General features: G+C 39.9%; 1 protein-coding gene across 1 annotated transcript; it reads left to right on the top strand.

Moving 5' to 3' along the window:
• The first annotated feature begins 3,099 nt into the window (after positions 1–3,099).
• Positions 3,100–22,818, top strand: GHSR (growth hormone secretagogue receptor). The gene is made up of 2 exons (XM_061415693.1): positions 3,100–15,338; positions 17,473–22,818. The coding sequence occupies exons 1-2, from the start codon at positions 14,543–14,545 to the stop codon at positions 17,775–17,777; spliced, it is 1,101 nt and encodes a 366-aa protein (XP_061271677.1). The 5' UTR covers positions 3,100–14,542; the 3' UTR covers positions 17,778–22,818.
• Positions 22,819–23,250: the final 432 nt, after the last annotated feature.

Below are 23,250 nucleotides of genomic sequence, written 5' to 3' on the forward strand. Positions count from 1 at the left end.
ATCAAGGCAAATTGGAATTGGTCAAACAGGAGATGGCAAGAGTCAATGTCGACGTTCTAGGAATCAGCGAGCTAAGATGGACTGGAATGGGTATTAACTCAGATGACCATTATATCTACTTCTGTGGGCAGGAATCTCTTAGGAAAAATGGAGTAGCCATCATGGTCAACAAAAGAGTCTGAAATAAGTACTTGGATGCAATCTCAAAAATGACAGAATGATCTCTGTTCATTTCCAAGGCAAACCATTCAATATCACAGTAATCCAAGCCTATGCCCCAACCAGTACCACTGAAGAAGCTGGAGTTTAATGGTTCTATGAAGACCTATAAGACCTTTTAGAACTAACACCCAAAAAAGATGTCCTTTTCATTATAGGGGACTGGAATACAAAAGTAGGAAGTCAAGAAACACCTGGAGTAACAGGCAAATTTGGCCTTGAAGTACGGAATGAAACGGGGCAAGGCTAATAGAGTTTTGCCAAGAGAACGTACTGGTCATAACAAACACCCTCTTCCAACAACACAAGAGAAGACGCTATACATGGACATCACCAGATGGTCAACACTGAAATCAGATTGATTATAGTCTTTGCAGCCGAAGATGGAGAAGCTCTATAGAGTCAGCAAAAACAAGACTGGGAGCAGACTGTGGCTCAGATCATGAACTCCTTATTGCCAAATTCAGACTGAGGAGGAGGGTTCAGGATAGGAAGCACGTGTATACCTGATAAAAAAAAAAAAAAGAAAGTAGGGAAAACCACTAGACCATTCAGGTATGACCTAAATCAAATCCCTTATGATTATACAGTGGAAGTGAGAAATAGATTTAAGGGACTAGATCTGATAGACAGAGTGCCTGATGAACTATGGATGGAGGTTTGTGACATTGTATAGGAGACAGGGATCAAGACCATCCCCAAGAAAAAGAAATGCAAAAAAAGCAAAATGGCTGTCTGAGGAGGCCTTACAAATAGCTGTGAAAAGAAGAGAAGTGAAAAGCAAAGGAGAAAAGGAAAGATATAAGCATCTGAATGCAGAGTTCCAAAGAATAGCAAGGAGAGATAAGAAAGCCTTCCTCAGTGATCAATGCAAAGAAATAGAGGAAAATGACAGAATGGGAAAGACTAGAGATCTCTTCAAGAAAATTAGAGATACCAAGGGGACATTTCATGCAAAGATGGGCTCAATACAGGACAGAATGGTATGGACCTAACAGAAGCAGAAGATATTAAGAAGAGGTGGCAAGAATACACAGAAGAACTGTACAAAAAAGAGCTTCATGACCCAGATAATCACGATGGTGTGATCACTCACCTAGAGCCAGACATCCTGGAATGTGAAGTCAAGTGGGCCTTAGAAAGCATCACTACGAACAAAGCTAGTGGAGGTGATGGAATTCCAGTTGAGCTATTTCAAATCCTAAAAGATGATGCTGTGAAAGTGCTGCACTCAATATGCCAGCAAATTGGGAAAACTCAGCAGTGGCCACAGGACTGGAAAAGGTGCGTTTTCATTCCAATCCCAAAGAAAGGCAATGTCAAAGAATGCTCAAACTACTGCACAATTGCACTCATCTCACACGCTAGTAAAGTAATGCTTAAAATTCTCGAAGCCAGGCTTCAGCAATATGTGAACTGTAAACTTCCAGATGTTCAAGCTGGTTTTAGAAAAGGCAGAGGAACCAGAGATCAAATTGCCAACATCCGCTGGATCATCAAAAAAGCAAGAGAGTTTCAGAAAAGCATCTATTTCTGCTTTATTGATTATGCCAAAGCCTTTGACTGTGTGGATCACAAGAAACTGTGGAAAATTCTGAAAGAGATGGGAATACCAGACCACCTGATCTGCCTCTTGAGAAACCTATATGCAGGTCAGGAAGCAACAGTTAGAAATGGCAATGGAACAACAGACTGGTTCTAAGTAGGAAAAGGAGTACGTCAAGGCAGTATACTGTCACCCTGCTTATTTAACTTATATGCAGAGTACATCATGAGAAACACTGGGCTGTAGGAAGCACAAACTGGAATCAAGATTGCCGGGAGAAATATCAATAACCTCAGATATGCAGATGACACCACCCTTATGGCAGAAAGTGAAGAGGAACTAAAAAGCCTCTTAATGAAAGTGAAAGAGGAGAGTGAAAAAGTTGGCTTAAAGCTCAACATTCAGAAAACTAAGATCATGGCATCAGGTCCCATCACTTCATGGCAAATAGATGGGGAAACAGTGGAAACAGTGTCAGACTTTATTTTTGGGGGGCTCCAAAATCACTTGGAGAAGGCAATGGCACTCCATTCCAGTACTCTTGCCTGGAAAATCCCATGGATGGAGGAGCCTGGTGGGTTGCAGTCCTTGGGCTCGCGATGAGTCAGACACAACTGAGCGACTTCACTTTCACTTTCACTTTTCACTTTCATGCATTGGAGAAGGAAATGGCAACCCACTCCAGTGTTCTTGCCTGGAGAATCCCAGGGACAGAGGAGCTTAGTGGGCTGCCGTCTATGGGGTCGCAGAGTCGGACACGACTAAAGCGACTGCAGATGGTGATTGCAGCCATGAAATTAAAAGACGCATACTCCTTGGAAGGAAAGTTATGACCAAGCTAGATAGCATATTCAAAAGCAGAGACATTACTTTGCCAACAAAGGTCTGTCTAGTCAAGGCTATGGTTTTTCCAGTGGTCATGTATGGATGTTAGAGTTGGACTGTAAAGACAGCTGAGCTCTGAAGAATTGATGCTTTTGAACTGTGGTGTTGGAGAAGGCTTTTGAGAGTCCCTTGGACTTCAAGGAGATCCATCCAGTCCATTCTAAAGAAGATCAGTCCTGGGTGTTCATTGGAAGGACTGATGCTAAAGCTGAAACTCCAGTACTTTGGCCACCTCATGTGAAGAGTTGACTCATTGGAAAAGACCCTGATGCTGGGAGGGATTGGGAGCAGGAGGAAAAGGGGACGACAGAGGATGAGATGGCTGGATGGCATCACTGACTCGATGGACATAAGTTTGGGTGAACTCCAGGAGTTGGTGATGGACAGGGAGGCCTGGTGTGCTGCAATTCATGGGGTCACAAAGAGTCAGACACGACTGAGCGACTGAACTGAACTGAATATTTAAAATAAGTCTGCAGTCCATACAGTTTCCTTCATAGGTTCCCTAAAATCACTTGCCAGGCCATCTCTGAGAGAGAGAGAGATCAATATAAAAGAAACATCATGCTCTTCCTTCTTAACCTATTTAGACAAGTGGAGGAAACCAAATGAAATCAGCCCAAAGCAACTTATTGGTGAGCATTGCACTTAGTGTGGTTTCAGAAGCTTTTAACAAAAGATCCCTCCCAATTTGCACCAATAAGATAAAAAGCTTGAGGTAAAGTGATTCCGGGCTTGGTTAAGTCAGTGGCTCATTGTCATCACTGAAGAGCCAGGTCTCTTCGTTCTCTGCTGCACTTTGCTGGTAATATTGGCTTTCGAGTGCTGGCTTGCAGGATGACAGCAGCAGACTCGGGTCCTTCACAACACTAAAAGCTACCTTGTACCCCCTTTTAAGACTGAGCGTAACTCTTCCACACTCACTGTTCAGAATTATTTATCCAAGTCCTCTGTGGATTTTCCCAGTTGAAGACCCCTTTTCTACATCAGTTCAGTTCAGTTCAGTCACTCAGTCATGTCTGACTCTTTGCGGCCCCATGAACTGCAGCACGCCAGGCCTCCCTGTCCATCACCAACTCCCGAAGTCCACCCAAACCCATGTCCATTGTGTCGGTGATGCCATCCAACCATCTCATCCTCTGTTGTCCCCTTCTCCTGCCTTTAATCTTTCCCAGCATCAGGGTCTTTTCAAATGAGTCAGCTCTCCGCATCAGGTGGCAAAGTACTGGAGTTTCAGCTTCAGCATCAGTCCCTCCAATGATACCTACATAAAGTCAAATCATTGACACTCCCAGCAATTCATGCTGCTTATACAGGGTCCCTCTAGTGGTGGGCTGGATCCAGTTGGTACTCTCTTGTATGAGCCGTTTGCTCGCTTGGCTTTCAAACTCTGCCTTCAGTGGCCTTAATAGTGAAATTGACCATGGTGGGGAGTAGAAATTGGGAAACAATTAAATTGAGATTGTTGGTTATTTTTATTTTTTTGTTTTGTTTTGTTTTCCCTGAATATCTAGTTGTCAAATATTTACCAACACACTGTAGCTCCAGCAGTGATGAATACATTTCACATACGTATCTCTGTTTTTTAACCACATAACAGAGAATACCAGTAGTGATTAGGGCATTGCCAATACATTATCAGTTTGAAATGAATTTGTCATCTGAAATAGTTAAATCCCCCTTGTAATGAAGTAATGTAGCCTGTGGTTTAAGTTTTAAGCTTATGATTTGCACAGGATTTTTTCTAAGTAAATATTTTCCTTAGATAGAACTTACAGATGAAATAAATGAAAGCAAAATATCTTCCCCTAAATCATCTGAAACTACAAGCATATTTATATTTTATAATTTATGTAAACTACTCATGTGTGAATAAAGCAGAACATAGCTATCAATGTACAAGGATCAAGTGATCTAAATTCTCACTTTGTTCTGGAATGAGTATGCACTAGAAAGTCCTAGGTTTAGAGAGCACTGCCTAAATAAAAAGTGCCCTCATTCATTTAAACAAGCATTTATTAAGAATCTAGTAAGTCCAGGCAACAATGACTTACAAAAGACCTGGGCCCTGCTCACATAAGCCTTACAATCTAAGAGGGAGAGGAATGTTAAATAAATACATAAATGAGTACAAATTTAGCAGTGGAACAGTTGAAAAGACATAGAAATCTTCTTAAGCTTGGGAAACTGATCCAACTGGGTTGCAGAGAGTAAGAGGGAAAGAGCTCCAAGTTAGAATCTATATTCTGGGGAAATCTGTTTTCCAAGAGATTCTGGGAAAACTTGCCAGCCATTTTGGCCTCAAAAATAATGGGGAACCATTTGAAGGGTTTTAAGCACAGGAGTGTCAGGATTAGATTTGCATTTTCAAAAGATTGCTAGTTGAAGAGGCAAAATGATCTTGGCATGGGAAGAATAAACAGAGGGAGAGCAGTCCTTTGGCTATTGTAGCAATTTTAGTGGGATCGGGGCCTCAGACCAAGGCATTAATGGAGGATATAATAAGAAGTGTCTGAAACACATCTGAACTGACAGGGCTGCCCGTGAAACACTTTAGCTGCCTTCAAGGAGCTTATAATATAATTGGAGAGGCAAGTCACGGATGTAAAATCACAGAAACAGTGTATAATTAGGAAATAAACTAGGAAGTTCAAATTCTGAGGGACACAGGAACTGAGAGCAAGAAGTAGGTCAGGACTCCATGGTTCGGATTTGCAGAGAGAAGCCAGAGGTGAGAGGTGGCAAGAGGGAGGGCAGTGAGGGGAGAGGCAGGGCTGGCACAGTGGGATGAAGAACGAATCTTATTAGGTATGTAGGGTAAGGCCAAATGATGAGCTCTTGAGAAGGTCAGAGTTTGAAAGACTTGATGTGATATGAAAATGAGTCACCAAAAATGTTTTACATAGGAAGGATACCAAATTAAAGTAAGCTTTAAAGAAGTTTCAGATCAGATCAGATCAGATCAGTCGCTCAGTCGTGTCTGACTCTTTGCGACCCTATGAATCGCAGCACGCCAGGCCTCCCTGTCCATCACCAACTCCCGGAGTTCGCTCAGACTCATGTCCATCGAGTCAGTGATGCCATCCAGCCATCTCATCCTCTGTCGTCCCCTTCTCCTCTTGCCCCCGATCCCTCCCAGCATCAGAGTCTTTTCCAGTGAGTCAACTCTTCGCATGAGGTGGCCAAAGTACTGGAGTTTTCAGCTTTAGTATCATTACTTCCAAAGAAGTTTACCAAATTCTTGTAGTTAATTAGACTGAGAACTTGCCGCCTACATGGTTGTTGAGTGGGGAATTGGACTTAGATGTTGCTGATTAAGATTGGAGGTGAGGCCTAGGAAATAACATAAACAGAACACTCTTCAACATAAATCGCAGCAACATTTTTTTGGATCTGTCTCCTACAGTAAAGGGAAAAAAAGCAAATACAAACAAATGAGACCTCATTAAACTTAAGTCTTTGGCACAGCAAAGGAAACCATTGACAAAATGAAAAGACAGCCTACTGAATGAGAGAAAGTATTTGCAAATGATATGTCAGATAAGGGATTAATATCCAACATATATAAACAGTTCATGCACCTCAACCCCCCAAAAACAGACATTTTTCCACAGAGGAAATGCAGATGGCCAACAGGCACATGAAAAGATGCTCAACATTGCTAATCGTCAGGGAAGTGAAAATCAAAAACCATAATGAGGCGTCAATTCACACCTGTCAGAACAACCCTATCACGAAAAGGAACACAAGTAACAAATGTTGGCTAGGATGTGGAATAAAGGTAATCTTTGTACACTCATGGTGAAAGTGTAAGGTGGTGAGCCACTGTTGTGGAAATCAGTATGGAGGTTTCTCAAACAGCTAAAAACAGAGCTACCATGTGACTCAGCAACTCCACTCCTGGCTATATGTCTGAAAAAAAAAATTCAAAAAGATACAGGCACCCCAATGTTTATAGCAGCTTTATTTATAATTCCCAAGATATGGAATAAACAAGTGACCATCAACAGATGAATAAATGAAGATTTGGTGTGTGTGTGTATGTATATATGTAATGGAATACTACTCAGACATTAAAAAAAAAGAATTTCCCATTTGCCGCAACATGGATGGACAGGAGAACATTACGTTAAGTGAAATAAATCAGACAGAGACAAATACTGCATGATATCACTTATATGTAGAATCTACAAAACACAACAAACTACAGCAAATACAATGCATATAAGAAAAAAGAGGCAGACTTACAGATATAGAGAACAAACTAGTGGGCAATGTAGGGGTGAGGGAATGGGACAAACTATTGGATATAATTATAAAAATTATCAAGGATGTATTTTACCACCCAGAGAATATAGCCAATATATTGTAATAACTGTAAATGGAAAGTAACCTTTACAAATTGTATAAAAATTTTTTAAAAATGGAGATGAGGGATGGATATTAGGAACACTCGGTGGGTTGGAGACGATGAATTTGCTTTAGACATAAAATGAGCTTGAAGTGGTGATGAGCTCTCCAGTTGTAAATGTCCAGTAGGCAGTACAGACTGAGTGGTTTTTATCCATATTCTTCTGCATGGCTCACACTTCCAGGTTGTCTTTCCTCATTAGCGTTCTCAAAAGTAATGTTCCGTGATTTATACAAAGGAAACATTTTGCTTTGTAAAGCACCTGGCAAGACTTTACATAATGAAATATCTTGATACATTATCTTAATAGCATATTAAATAATATCTTAACATAATAAAATCGAATTACCCAAATGGTCATAGATTTTTTTGGTATTCTTTACTAGTCTCAATAAGTAATTATGAATTTTTAGGAAATTAGAACTAGAGGTAGACTCCTATTTTAGGGATCTTGGTGAGATAATTTATAGTATTTAGCTTTCATTAAAATGAATATATATTGCAATCTATTGCAAAACAGTTTCAAGATATACTGTTTATTTTTATAAAGAAACATATATTCATGTTTCACAAATCTTGTCTAGTTTATTAGCAATCTACCTTTTTGTCAGAGATTAATGTCCTCTTTATCCCTCCATCCTCCTACCCCTCAACACTCCTAAAATAAACTGCCACCCAAACACCAATAGAGTATTTTGTAGAAAGTCTAGAATTTCAAAGATCCAAATGCTACAAATAACAAACACCAAAAAAAAAAAAGTCTTTGCTTCAGAGATTAGCTTCAGAGAAGACAACAATTATTGAAGGCATCTGCTAAAAGGATTTTTAATTTAATGGAATTTGTTGTAACTCAATCAGTATAGCACAATTGCTGTGCACCATCTGTTGAAGCTTTGAAACTGCCTCGGATGTTACAGTCATACCCATTAAAATGGAATACTACTTTTTACAAACTTTCCTTCTTCCCATTTATTTTCCAATGCTTTCAGAATCATTAGAAGATGAATTGACAAGGAAAAAAAATCTCAAGAGTCAAAAGGACAACTCAACGGGAAAAAAACCCAAATAACTTGATTTTCAAATGGGCAGAGGACTTGAATAGACATTTCTCCAAAGAATATATACAAATATCCAATAAGTATGTGAAAAGGTGCTCAGCATCACTAATTACTAGGGACATGTAAATCAAAACCATGATGATATACCACTTCATACTCATTAGGATAACTTTACAAGACAGAAAAATAAACAACAGGAAAAAAACCAGGGGATACATATTGTCAAGGATGTAAAGAAATTGGAATCCCTGTGCACTGCTGGTGGGAATGTAAATAGGGCCACTGCTGTGGAAAACGATATGGCAGTTCCTCAAAAAATTAAATATAGAATTACCATATGACCCAGCGATTCCAATTCTGGATATATACCTAAAAGAATTGAAAGCAGGGAAGCAAATAGATGTTTGTATATCAATGTTCATAGCAGCATTATTCACAAGAGCCAAAAGGTAGAAGTAATTCAAGTGTCTCTTGGTGGATGGACAGATAAGCAAAACGTGGTCTATATACGTAGAGTGAAATATTACTCAGGAAAGAAGAAGATTCTGGCATAAGCTACAACATAGACAAACCATGAGGACATTATGTGAAATGAAATAAACCAGTCATAAAAGAACAAATACTGGCAAGGGGCAACTAGAGTAGTCAAATTCAGAGACAGAAAACAGATTGTGGTTGCTTGCCAGGGCTGGGAAGAGAACATTCTTCTTTTTATTAAACTGTCATTTCCTTATGTTATTCTGTACTGTACCTGTCAACATATAAAATGCAACATTATTTATAATAGCAAAAGATTATTAAAAACATACAAGCAAAAACAATAAAATGTTGGTTGAATAATACTAAGGTACATCTTCATAATGGAAACTATGTAATTTTCTCAAGATAGAGTACTACAAAACATCCAAGAAAAGAATATCGGTATTAGAGAACTCCAGGATACTGTGTTACATTAAAAATGAAGAGAGTGGACAGTGTATAGAGTACATCACCCTTTATGTAAGCTACGTACACACACATACATATTTACAGAAACACACAGGATAGGTAAACCAGAGGCTAAATTTCTTTTAATGATGTCAGTTGAGTATGAAGAAGGTATAATATGTTGCTGAATATTCTTTGGTTTATCATTTTAAATTTAAGACCATGCTTTGTTTTAAAATTTTAATTGTTGAATCACATGTCAAATTTTAAATAATTCCTAAAAGTAACTAAAACAAATCTAACTACGTCAAATTTGTCACTTAACCACACATAAAAAAGCATTATTTCAATTACTCTTAGGACACATAGTTGTATACATTTGTAGACTCGTGCATGTGTGCTCAGTTTTGTCCAACTCTTTGCAACCCTATGGACTATGGCCTGCCAGGCTCTTCTGTCCTTGGAATTTTTCAGGAAAGAATACTGGAGTGGGTTGCCATGCCCTTCTTCAGGGGATCTTCCCGACCCAGGGATCAAACCCACATCTCTCTGTCTCCTACATTGGGAGGCAGGTTCTTTACCACTAGTTCCACCTGGGAAGCCCTGTACACACTTAGTGGGGTATGTTCTAAGGACAAAGAGAACTACAAGAAAATCTCAACCTTTATCTGCCAAGTTTACTATTAACAGTAGTGCCAATGTTATTAGTTTGAAATCATTTAATGCATATTACAACATAAATAATTATGCTTATGTTGTTAGAAGCCAGGATATTCAGTAGGAATATAAAACCAAGTACATTAAGTAAATAATCAGAAGTTGAATTGAAACATCCCTACAACTAATGACTTCTTAATATTTTATATGGGAATAATTTCAAACAAAGAAAAGTTGCAAGAATAATACAAAGAAATCATTCTACCCCTTCCCTGGATTAATTGATTATTCATATTTTTCTCCATTTGCTTTATCATTGGAGAAGGCAATGGCAACCCACTCCAGTACTCTTGCCTGGGAACTCCCATGGGTGGAGGAGCCTGTTAGGCTGCAGTCCATGGCGTCGTGAAGAGTCGGACATGACTGAGTGACTTCACTTTCACTTTTCACTTTCATGCATTGGAGAAGGAAATGGTAACCCACTCCAGTGTTCTTGTCTGGAGAATCCCAGGGACAAGGGAGCCTGGTGGGCTGCCATCTATGGGGTCGAACAGAGTCAGACACAACTGATGTGACTTAGCAGCAGCAGCAGCTTTATCATTGCCTCTGTTTATCTGCTGCTGCTGTTGAGTTGCTAAGTTGTATCTGACTCTTTGCAACCCCTTGAACTGCAGCCCACCAGGCTCCACTGTCCATGAGATTTCCCAGGCAAGAATACTGGAGTGGGTTGCCATTTCCTCCTCCAGGGGAACTTCCCAACCCAGGGATCAAATCCAAGTCTTCTGCTTGGCAGATGGATTCTTTACCACTGAGCCACTTAGGAAATTCTCTGTTTATCTACACATATCTGAAACATAAGCATAGGTCATGGTTAAGTATATTTTTAAGAATATTTTCTTTCACATAGTTATCAATTCCAGTAAACTTAACATTGATTCAATACTTCTATCTAGTCTATCATCCATATTCTAGGTTTGTCACTTAACCCAATATTGTCCTTTATAGAAGTTTTTATCCTCCAGTTTAGGATCCAGTCTAGGATAGAAATTCCAGTTAGCTGTTACATCTCTTTGGTTTTCTTTTGTCTGGAACATTTTCCCAGTCTTTCTTTGTCATATATAATGTTGACAGTTTGGAAAAGAATTTTAAAAATAGAATATTCCTCATTTTGAGTCTGTCTGATGTTTCCTTGTGATTAGTTTGAGATTGTACATTCCTAGCTGGAATACCATGTAAGGGACTTTGTGTCTTTTACAGAGCATCACACTGGTGATGTTAATTATGATCATTTGCTAAGAGTGCGTCTGATATCTAATGTATTATCATCATCTCATGACACTTTCAAAAAACATTTATCCTAGCTCTGTTGATAGACAGGGTCTAGGCCATAATATTATAGGAGCAATAACCATCCCTACTGCCCAAACTTAAGTTTCTAAATTCCATTCCCCACTATAAGGTACCAGGAATTCTTGGAGAAATAGCTGCTCCCAGGTCTAGAGTAGGGAACTTACACACTAAGTTTTACAAGTGGTGTTTTACTGTTACACACATTTTGGCAAGGAAGTTTTCAAAATCTAAGCAAGTCATGTCAGAGACCCTGGAGCCAGCTTGAAAGGGATCTCATTAGCCAAAGATAGGATAATTTAAGCATCATAAAGAAAAAAAAATACTGTAATTTGGACTGCTCCTCACTGAATATATGAAAATCTATGAATCCGTAATAATACTCCTCAAAGGATAAGGTATGCTGGGTTTTTATGCTCCAGTGTGGTTTTGTACCTATCTGAACAGTTTAGCATACTCTACTTCACCTACTGGAACTCAACTTTGAAGATCCAGCTCAGGTGGTACTTCCTCTGAGAAGTCTTCCCTAAAACCTCTATGAAGTTCATTGTTTCTCCATACTTCAGCAGAGCTCATTGTACATGCCTCTTTAAATGCACATATCAAACTGTACTGGAATTGCTTGTTTAACTGTACTTTTCTCTCCGTAATGTAAGGTTATAAATACAGGACCTTTCTGACTTTTTTTTTTTTTTTTTTTTTGGTCATTCCCAGTACCTGACACCTACTAATAGAAAGTTTTATATATTTTAATAATATTATGTGTTGTAAATGAATGAATCAATTTCAATACTATCCCCTGTTTTTTTTTTCTTCATCACACAATACAGATTTGTCTTTATTTTAGAAAATAATTGAATGCAGTTAAAAATCTGGCTATTTTGCCAACATGCCAAATTTTTGTTATAATGGATTTTTAAGAAAAATTTCACCTATTTATTAGCTATTGCTTTCACACTCAGTAGATTAGAAATACGTCCCCACAATCTTTTCCTGATTCTTATTCTTAGGCTATAGCCTCCTGTGGTATTTTTATTTATCCCACTGTTTTCTCCCCCTAGAGATTTGTCTGCACACAGAAGACTACTGATAATGTAGAGTGCATGCTAAGTCACTTCAGTAATGTCCAACTCTTTGTGACCTCATGAACTGTAACCCAGCCAGGCTCTTCTGTCCATGAGGTTCTCCAGGCAAGGATACTGGAGTGGGCAGCCATGCTCTCCTGCAGGAGATCTTTCCGACCCAGGGATGGAACCCACGTCTCTTAACCTGATGCATTGGCAGATGGGTTCTTTACCACTAGTGCCATATGGAAAACCCGATAATGTAGGGTGGGAAGTGTTAAAGTCAAATATAGTTGCTGTGTGAGGGCTTCTCATTTTGATGGCTTCTCTTGTTGCAGAGCATGGGCTATTGAGGGCAGGGACTTCAGTAACTGCCCCCTGGCATGTGGGATCCTAGTTTCCAGACCAGGGATTGAACCCGAATCCCCTGCATTGGCAAGCAGATTCTTAACCACTGGGACTATTAGGCAGTCCCTCATCTTTTCCTAAAATAATAATTGTAATAGATCTTTGCTCCAACATCTGTAACACAGCAGTAGTAACCTATATAGCATTTTCCAGTAAGTTGCCTGTACTAAACTTCCAGTCTCTCTCTGTGTGTGGAATCTTTCATGCACATATGCATACATCCAGCCTTAAATTTTTGTGGACTTTAAAGCATTAATGATTTAGTCAGTAGAGGTAATATAAATCATCTGTCAAAGCCATATGCAAAGGCACTAAAATGCTTCAGGAAAGCTGTCTCTCATACAAAGTCAATTTAGGCCACAGGTAAATGAGTGTGAGTAGGCGCGGTCAGTGAAGCCATTTAATATGAGTCTGTTTTTGGGAGGAATCTCCCGACTCCCTCGTGGAGCTGGACTGAGGCCCTGAGGCCAAAAGTGAAAAAGGTGAGAGCCGGCAGGCCTCCGCGGGGTGAGCAGTGCCGCGAGGTAGGAGGAGCCGGTCGCTGGCCGCGGTGCTGAACACGCTTGTGAGCTGCCCCCAGGTTGGCCCGCCGGAAGAGGCCCGGCGGGTTAGTGAATAAGAGAGCAGCCTCCAATTTCGCTCCTTAGTTTGCGGATTCCTGGCTCCGAGCAGAGGACACAGTGACTGCGTCCAGAGACAGTCACCTGGAGAGCGTAGAGGCAGCCTCTGACCCATACCCACGGAGCGCAGCCCCTACCCCTCAATAGCAATAACAGCAACGCTGCTGCCTATATTTATGTATTGAGCTACAACTTTGTCCCCAACACTCTTGACATCCATTCTTAGTGGTTTTCACAATGTGAAGCAAAAAGGTTGATGATTTACCTAAAGGTTGATCTTTCTTATCCAAGTCAGAAAATGTTTACTGATCACCCTCAACGTACCAACCTTACAGCCTCTGCTACGCCCCCTTTACCAGCTCCCCCCACCTCTGCCATGCTAGCACGCCCCTTAGATTTCCCTCCTCCTCCGAGGTTTGCTGCAGCAAAAGTAATCTCCTACACAGCATATGCCCTACCACCGCCCAGTTGGGAGACTGCACAAAGGGCTGGAATTCACAATTTATTCACACATCTTGCTCCTTCGTTCTCAGAAGTCCACCAGATGGGATATTCAAATCTAGTACCTGAGTCCCCCTATCGCTGTGCGACCTTGGACAAGTGGTCGCACCTCTCTAAGCCTGCTTCTCCTCGCGAAGACGATGGTAGGTTCTAGGACTGTGTGAGGCTCTTCCCAGGTGCGCAAGGTCTCCTCTCCCGTCGGAACACTCCCTACCTCCCTTTCCCAAGCTCAGTTGTGCACTCTCAGTTTTCGACACCAGGTTTGTAGCCAACTCTAACCCTTGTAGAGGCAGGTCCTGAGAACGGAAGGTGTTCTCCCCACTATCCCCGCCCCCATCCTCGGGTGTGATCTGCCTTTGGGGCCACACTGGGCACGCAGCGCCCAAGGCTAGTAGGGGAGCGCTCCCGCGCGCTCGAGCTTCGCAGTGCTGGGTCTCCGCTTCGCAGCGCTTTGGGAAATGCGAGATGCAGCTGGAGCCTGAACGCAAAAGGGAAGCAGAGTTGGAGAAGCTACCCCAGTGACAGGTACTTGTGTGGAGGCTTGCTGGAGGCTGGGTTGGGAGAGAGGGTCTTTGGGGGAGAGAAAGGGGTAAACGAGAGGTGCCAGGGCTGTGGGTCACTCTGTCCATCTCACCACCTGTGTGTGTGTGTGTGTGTGTGTGTGTGTCTTCCTGCCTCCATCTCTCGCCCTCCTCCCCGCCTCAGGCTCTCAATCTCACCTTCTCGCTCAGCTACTGCCTCTCCTCTCTCTTTCCTTTCCAAGCATCCTCCCTGAGAGCCCGCGCGCGCTCCTCCCTCGCACTCTTTTGCGCCTAACTAAGGAGACCTTCTCCCGGACCAGCAGGATCCAGCCTCTCAGCGCAGTCGCGTCCCTGAACCGGTTAAGCAGAACCGGCAGCATGTGGAATGCGACGCGGAGCGAGGAGCCGGGGCCCAACCTCACGCTGCCGGACCTGGGTTGGGACGCTCTCCCCGACAATGACTCGCTGACTGACGAGCTGCCACCCCTCTTCCCCGCGCCGCTGCTGGCGGGCGTCACAGCCACCTGCGTGGCGCTCTTCGTGGTGGGCATCGCGGGCAACCTGCTCACCATGCTGGTGGTGTCGCGTTTCCGCGAGCTGCGTACCACCACCAACCTCTACCTGTCCAGCATGGCCTTCTCCGACTTACTCATCTTCCTCTGCATGCCCCTCGACCTCGTGCGCCTCTGGCATTACCGGCCCTGGAACTTGGGCGACCTGCTCTGCAAACTCTTCCAGTTTGTCAGCGAGAGCTGCACCTACGCTACGGTGCTCACCATCACCGCGCTGAGCGTCGAGCGCTACTTCGCCATCTGCTTCCCGCTGCGGGCCAAGGTGGTGATCACCAAGGGCCGGGTGAAGCTCGTCATCCTGGTCATCTGGGCCGTGGCTTTCTGCAGCGCCGGGCCCATCTTCGTGCTGGTCGGAGTGGAGCATGAGAATGGCACCGACCCTCGGGACACCAACGAGTGCCGAGCGACCGAGTTCGCCGTGCGCTCCGGACTGCTCACAGTCATGGTGTGGGTGTCCAGCGTCTTCTTCTTCCTGCCTGTTTTCTGCCTCACTGTGCTCTACAGCCTCATCGGCAGGAAGTTGTGGAGGAGGAGACGCGGCGAGGCGGCGGTGGGCGCCTCGCTCAGAGACCAGAACCACAAACAGACCGTGAAGATGCTGGGTGGGTCTCAGTGCGCCCTCGAGCTCTCCTCTCCCAGAGTCTTCCCCTTCTCCCTGAGTCTCCCTCTCTCTCCTGTTTCTTGAAGTATATGTTGCCCTATAAATGTCTCAATTATTCTCTCCAGTGTTGGTCTTGAGCCCTCTCTTTGGTCTCTAGTTTATCTGTCGTGTGTCATTATATTTTTTTGTTTCCCATTCTTTTCTCTGTCTATATATCTCTGTTTTCCTCTGTCCTTTCTCCTTCCCTCCTCTCGCCCCTTGACTTTCTCCTTTGGTTTCTTTCTCTGTGTGTATGTCTCATTTCTGGTCTCTCCTTCTCTCTTTCATGGAAAAATGTCCCATCTTTGTATTTCTCTAAAATGTAGTGCGTATTAGTCTAGAAACTTCGTGTCAAAACTGAGATCTTTCATTAAATAATCTATTGTGGTCTTAAAGCATTAAAGTTGATGTTAAGCTTCCTGCCTCAATATGGAGATAAATAACTAAGTTGCATTAAGAAAAGCAGGTACTGGGAGTGAAAAAATCAGGCGTTGACTCTAGAAAGCATTCATTGGTAAATTTAACCAAAGATGGGATCATTTGGATAATTCTATCAGAGAAGATTGATTTTTCTTTCAACACTGTGATTTGCTTTCTGACTTGTATTTTTTTTTTTTTTCAGATAATTGCCTCAATTCTGTTTATCCTGATGCTGTTTATATAGCTTTGGAAGGAAGTACTGGGATCTCTGTTTTCATACTTACCTTTCTCTCCAAGTAGGAAAGGCTAGATAAACTAGGATAGGCAGGCTTCCAACATGAGAAAAGGAGACGGGGTGGAAGCTGGTAGGACTTACTATCTCTCCCCAAGTGAGCCTTCAGAAAACATCTGGATGCAGTGCCACACTGGAGTGTGTATGGACTAGTTATTCCATAAATTCAGCTTCTGTAACTACATGTGTTTGGTACAAGTAATACAAAGTGTGTTCACAGCCAAGTGAAATTTTAATTCTACTTGCTTTTTTCAAAACCAGAATCTTTACATTTTATTATTTGGACATTGTAGTCAACATTTTGTACTTATTTGCATATTTAGTGCTTCTTAGAAGTCATTCCAGGATGATTTTGCATTGTAATTTTACAATTCCTGAAATCCTGTATATTAAAGTGAAAGAGTTTATCCAAGACCAGTGATTCTCATAATATGACTAGATTGAAATCTGCTGGTGCTCCTCAAGGGACTCTAAATTCATGCTGATGCTGGGGCAGTCAGTTGCTGCTATGCAACTTAGTTTTGAGAGTACATTTAATAATTTCCTCTAATTTTATTTTTGAACTGTTAATTATCCTCACTGGTGTCTCAACACCAATGCTAATTTTGTTTTGCCTTGACAACTGGAAGGGAATCAATCACTTAGTGATTCCCTAAAGTGGTACAAGGACCAGAATATTTTTTTTCTGTTATTTTTCCTCTGATTTCTGAATTTTAAAAACTTAACCTAGAAATGCAAAGGTCTTAAAAAAAAAGCTACCTTACATGGGCAAGATTAAAACTTGGATGGATGATCATTAATGTTAGTTGGTTTTATGGCCTTTTATTCCTTACTTATGTCTATTTTAGGTGGAAAAGTCTCATTCATCTCTATGGTTCTCAATCCTGACTGCATATTCAATCTTTTATGAAACTTCAAAAAAGAAAAAAAGAGAACAGGTGTCCTGGTCTCCTTTCTAGAGATTTTAATTTAGTTAGTTTGTATTATATCCAAGGAATCTGTGCCCAGGGAAACTCTGATACATAACTGTGGCTGCATACAACCACATTATCTCATATAGGTTTGATCTAACACATATATAATAGTGGACTATTGAGACTAGATTGTCAAGTTACTAGAGTCAACATGTCAACTCAAGCACAAAATTACTAAAGTAGTTGTTAAATAGAAATGATTGGAAAGCTTAGTGAAAATGGTTGAACTGTTGGTCCAAACAGAGTCAATCTTGGTTAAAATATAGGAATGGGGAAGAGCAAAACATGATATTTTTCTGAAGTCAATTGTCATACCACACATAATCAAAACAAGTCCATGTCTTCAAAAGAGATTGTGGTTTGCTATGACATATCCTGAACTGACGTTCTCTTTCTCATTGTCTTTTCAGCTGTAGTGGTTTTTGCTTTCATCCTCTGCTGGCTGCCCTTCCATGTAGGACGATATTTATTTTCCAAATCCTTCGAGCCTGGCTCTGTGGAGATCGCGCAGATCAGCCAATACTGCAACCTCGTCTCTTTCGTCCTCTTCTACCTCAGTGCCGCCATCAACCCTATTCTCTACAACATCATGTCCAAGAAGTACCGGGTGGCAGTGTTCAAACTTCTGGGATTTGAACCCTTCTCCCAGAGGAAGCTCTCCACTCTAAAGGATGAAAGTTCTCGGGCCTGGACAGAATCTAGTATTAATACATGATCAAGCACATTGCTCAGTAAAGTCAACGTTCATTATTCTATACCAGAAGCCATAGTACAGCGGAACTTGGGAGGAAGTTTGAAGGTTAATTTTGGAATTAGGGACACATAGGTCTGAAGACAATTGGGAGCAAGAAAAGATAGACTTTGTAGTGTGTGAGCAGTTTGATTTGATTGCACACTCATCAGTGCTATCATACACGATTTCTGCATATTTCACTGCCTATCATTTTTGCATTGTGCTGTTGGTGCTAGCAAGGGCTCTGCAGTTTGGAGAAGGGAGGTAGTGTAGAGAGGGCAATTAGGTCACTTTTTACTAGACGAATTCTAACTCTAATTTCTTTTTCATAATGAGAATTTTTTAGTAAAATAATAAAAAACTTAAAACATGACTTTCAGAAGCTAGCAAATTTCATGGGGTCCCAGATCAGTGCTGTCCAGGAGAAATATAATGCAAAGTACTTAAGCAATCAATATAAAATTGTTAATAGAATTTTATGCTTTTTATGTTAAAGTCTTTAAAATCTGGTTTGTTTTTTAAATTTTAAGTTCACCTTAATTTGGACATTGGGTGTTCATCAGCAATACTTGATTTATTGCAATTTCATAAATTTTGCCGAAGAAAAAGTAGATTCATTAACCTAAGTTGTCTAAACATACTTAAAATTTCTCTAATAACTAAAACAACTATAAGTTCTTAACTTTAAAATTAATTGAAAGTAGAAATTCAGTTCTTTGAGTTGCAATAGTCACATTTCAAGTGTTTCAATAGCCAAATGTGGCTAATGGCTACCATATTGCACAATGCAGCTCTAGAGTATATGGAAAATTATTGTTAATCTCATAAAAATGCTAAAAATAAATACTCATTTCCTAAAATGTTTTTATAGTGAAATTAGCATAGGAGAATGTTAGAGTGATAAATTCTAAGGATTATACCTGAATGCCCTGTAATTTCTGCTTGGGAGAAAAAGGATATGAACTATAATATGCATGCATTTTTAATCAAGTTGGGTTGCACGTGTGAGTAATCAGGAAATGAGACTTTTTAAAAACTGTAGAAAATCACAAATTACCTTATTTGGCTTAACAAAAATACTTAAGCCAATCATAAGCCTTTGATTTGTAAATAAGGAATAATTTACAACTTACTCTGGAAAGTTTACAGAAACTTAGTAAACATAGTAATTTTTCAAATGGTGAAAAATTCACAGTCCCTTAAATGCTACTGTTGATTGATATTCAACACTTTAAAAAAACCCTTATGACCATTTATTTCAAAATGCCTATGCCATGCCCTGTCTCCAGATTAGTCATGCTCCTTACATCCCACTGCTTATCTGATAGATATGTTTACTTAGATTTCCAGTATTCCTCTTAACCATAATTATGAATGATTAGACACTGTCAACTAAATATTATACACATTGGTTATAAATCTAAAACTTTCATTTATATTCCTATTAGTCCTCTTATAGTCAACTCTTTTATATTAAATATAATATTCCAAAAATGATTTTTTCATAGTTCTCTGTAATACTAAGTCATATAAGCAATTCCTTCATGAAGTTATTGGTTCAGTATGGAACTGATTGAACTAATTAGGGAAATTATTGCCATGACTGGTTTTCCCCACCCAAAGTATAGATTATTATGCCAAAATAATCAATTAACTATTTTTTAAAAATGAAAACATAATCATAATTAGAATAATTTCTCCAGAGAAATATTTCTAAAGTTATTCTTGACACTAAAACTGTTTTATCAATATAGTCTAAATGCAGAACTTCAGCAAATTGATTACTCAGTTAATTCTTTGGAGTATATCTTTTTTTTAAAATACTGAATCATTTAAGCCCATTGAATCCTAATTAGGTCATTCAACATTATTGTTCTAAATAGGTCCCAGTAAATCTCAAACAGGTAATTCAATTCCCTGAAACCTTATTGTTTCGTTCTACAAATATATCCTATTTGAGAGGAAACAAGCAAAAAAAAGGCTTGACTTGATCACATAGTTGATTGCTTTGGAGAAAAACAACCCGACTTTTAATTATTCAGTGCACCCCACTCTCCACCCCCCACTTTCTTGTAGGTTCATGTCCATAGTCTCAGTACAACTCACAGGGAATAATTTCCATAGCAGGGACCACTATTGTCCTTCATTAGAACTCAGAGAATATTTCATTGCCATTCTCCCAAATCTTCCAAATCTCCCAAATCTTGGGAGAATGGCAATGAAACATGTAAAATATCATGTAGGAAACGAGTTGCCAGTCCAGGTTCGATGCACGATGCTTGATGCTTGGGGCTGGTGCACTGGGACGGCCCAGAGGGATGGTATGGGGAGGGAGGAGGGAGGAGGGTTCGGGATGGGGAACACATGTATACCTGTGGCGGATTCATTTTGATATTTGGCAAAACTAATACAGCTATGTAAAGTTTAAAAATAAAATAAAATTAGAAAAATAAATAAATAAATAAACAACAACAACAACAACAAAAAAAGAACTCAGAGAATAGTTTTAGAGAAAGGAATTGTTAATCATGCTCTTATATGATTGCCTTTTTATTTTTGTAACTTCTTTGTTTCATCATGGTCCATAAATTATCTCAGACTCAGGGAAAAGAGGAACTTACATGAGGAAAAATGTTCCTAAAAGTCCCTCAGTTCACATTTAGTATGTGCCTGGTATGTTCTAAGTGCTAGAGATTCATGAGTAAAGTATTTTTATCCTTAATGAGTTCATGACCACTTGTGAGTTGTGTTATAGCAGGTAACTAATATATTTAAATTATAAAGTAAACATCTTCAGTTGACACTGTGCTGTGCACCTCTCTCTATTATTGTGTATTTGGCTCAAAATAAATTCAGAACAGGCTGCTAGTACACAAACTAGTCAAATTTGTAGATGTAGTTATTGTCTGCCAGTGCATTCTTTTTCAATGTAAAAAAAGTAAAGAAATTGGTTTCTGTTATAATCTGTGTTTCTATTTTTCTGGTTACCTAGAATCAAGGTTTCTATTACCACACCTTACACTGTGTCACAAAATCAAGGGTTGGATTATTTTCATTTTTGGAAGTGACTGTTGTTTGAGACAGAGAAGGCAATGGCACCCCACTCCAGTACTCTTGCTTGGAAAACCCCATGGACGGAGGAGCTTGGTAGGCTGCAGTCCATGGGGTCGCCAAGAGTCAGACACAACTGAGCGACTTCACTTTCACTTTTCACTTTCATGCATTGGAGAAGGAAATGGCAACCCACTCCGGTGTTCTTGCCTGGAGAATCCCAGGGACGGGGAGCCTGGCGGGCTGCCGTCTATGGGATCGCACAGAGTGGGACACGACTGAAGCGACTTAGCAGCAGCAGCAGCAGTTGTATGAGAAAGAACTTTTGAATAATTGCTTTTAGGAAAATACTCATTGCTACAAATTATTTAAAATCGTAAATGTTGTGGCAATGAGAATGAGAAACACTTCTAATGTCTGGCCAGACCTTGAAAACCATTTCTTTATGATCAGCTTTTTATTGCAATCAAGTTTCTTGTGATGGGATTTGACTTGAAATTCCACCTTTTCCACTCCGATGGTTTTACTAAGAACCTGAAATCATTATAATTTATAATTGTTAGTTCAACATTGACAATTTTAGCTGTAATTATTTTGCTGTTTTTCATTTATTGACGTACTTGAATTTAACATTTTTTTTAAAACTGTGAGAATTTTTGCAAGATTGGTGCCTGAAAAATACTCCCCTGTCTTTTAAAAAAGTATGTTTTTAAAAAGTGTGTGCATCTGTAAAATGCGACATATATACATACATATATCAAAATTTCTTGTCACAGTGTCTAAGTTAATAGAATAGAGCATTCTGCTTTCGGAAACACTGTTTTCAGTGTAAATAATGCCCTTAAAAGATAAAGGTAGTGTCATTCATGGTTCATAATCTAACGATCCTTCTATGATTTATTTGCAACTTAAATTACATATTGTCATTTAAAAACTGTAAATTAAATTTCAATTTAAATTATCCAAGCCTGGATATATATAATTGGAACCTAACCAGATGATTAGTGACCGAAGTTAATTCACTGAATTGATGACATGTTTTTCATCCAGAGAATGATCTCCATGTCAAAGCCAACAGAAAGCAACGTGCTGGTCGTAAATGCTCACTGCTATAAGTTCATGTCACTTGTTTATTCATATTAAATGAATTCAGTCCTGTCGATGCTTGACAATAATCTCTTTGAAGCAGGTGATGGGGAAGGTTTGGGTGAGGCTTGTTTGGGTTTTTCCTTTTGAATGCAAACTCTGGCAGGGTGTTGGAGTTTAGCCATTTTGGTTGAGAGAATTATCATCATCCTTTGGAAAAAAAGAAAAAGCTGCCATGTCTATGTCCCTCCTAATTGCTTGGATATTTGCTGGAATTCCAATGAATAATTTATGTTGTGACACATACCCTCAAAAGACTACTGACTACCCTTAAAAGTGACAAACCATTAAGGCCTTCCAAAAGCATGTCTCATGTCAACACTCAGAAAATTCTCCAGAATGTTTATAGATTTTCTTTCCAGAACTATTCTGCCTCCAGCCCCAGATAAAGTGTTTGGGAAGAATAGTTTCAAAGATTTTCTGTGATTTAAGTGTCTCAAATCTAAAGATTTCTCTGGCTCAAACAACAAAAATATTTATATTTTTCAATTTTAACTCGGTAAATTTAGGATACTAAAGAGTGCTTGCTCATATAAATATATTCATACAGCATAATCTCCCAGTTCACTTATACCTGCCGTACTCTATGTCTGTGTAGAATTTACAACTTGGTTGATTTGTGTTGTCCCAGTATAACCTAAATGTGACTAATGATATTTTGTTTTGTGATTCTTTTTATTTAAGGTTTTTGTGGATATTAAAGAGTTTACTTTAGCTCTCCATGTAGTTGTATTATGAAATTTAGGCATCAGTTTTCCTTTCTTTGGGTGTCCTTAACCAAATAATTGCTTAATAAAAAAAGCCTACAGCTAATTTCCACTTACAAGGTTAAATCTTGGTGTCTGGGTTATTTAACCTCTACTTTTGTCCTAGATTCAGTATAATTTTGTCCTTTTAATTTCTGAAATATGTATTGTGCAGCTCTGAGGAGGTGTTTGTCGTAGTGAATTTTATTTCCCCAGGGACTCCAATGAGGTATACCATTCCTGTAAGTATTAAGACTCGGGGACCCTGTGATACACTGTGATTCCCATGTTCCCCCAGCTTTCTGTCGTTTACAGCCTGTCATCCCCAGAGACAATGGTGTTGCAGCTTCATGGTGTTATACTAATGTGTAACCCAGAGATTTCTGTTCATCTTGCACACAGCATCCACTCACTGAATACTGGTTGGACAAATGAAAGTTTCAAGACTAGCTTATGTGTCACTTGGACATTAGCTTCCAGATATATGGATTCCAGGTACCGATAAAATGTAA

The sequence above is a fragment of the Bos javanicus genome, chromosome 1 (assembly GCF_032452875.1).
Source record: "Bos javanicus breed banteng chromosome 1, ARS-OSU_banteng_1.0, whole genome shotgun sequence".
Taxonomy (NCBI): Eukaryota; Metazoa; Chordata; class Mammalia; order Artiodactyla; family Bovidae; genus Bos; species Bos javanicus.

Coding starts and splice junctions, on each gene's coding strand:
- GHSR (XM_061415693.1), top strand. CDS start 14,543: ATGTGGAATGCGACGCGGAGCGAGGAGCCGGGGCCCAACCTCACGCTG. Junction 15,339..17,472: donor ACAGACCGTGAAGATGCTGG/GTGGGTCTCAGT, acceptor TTGTCTTTTCAG/CTGTAGTGGTTTTTGCTTTC.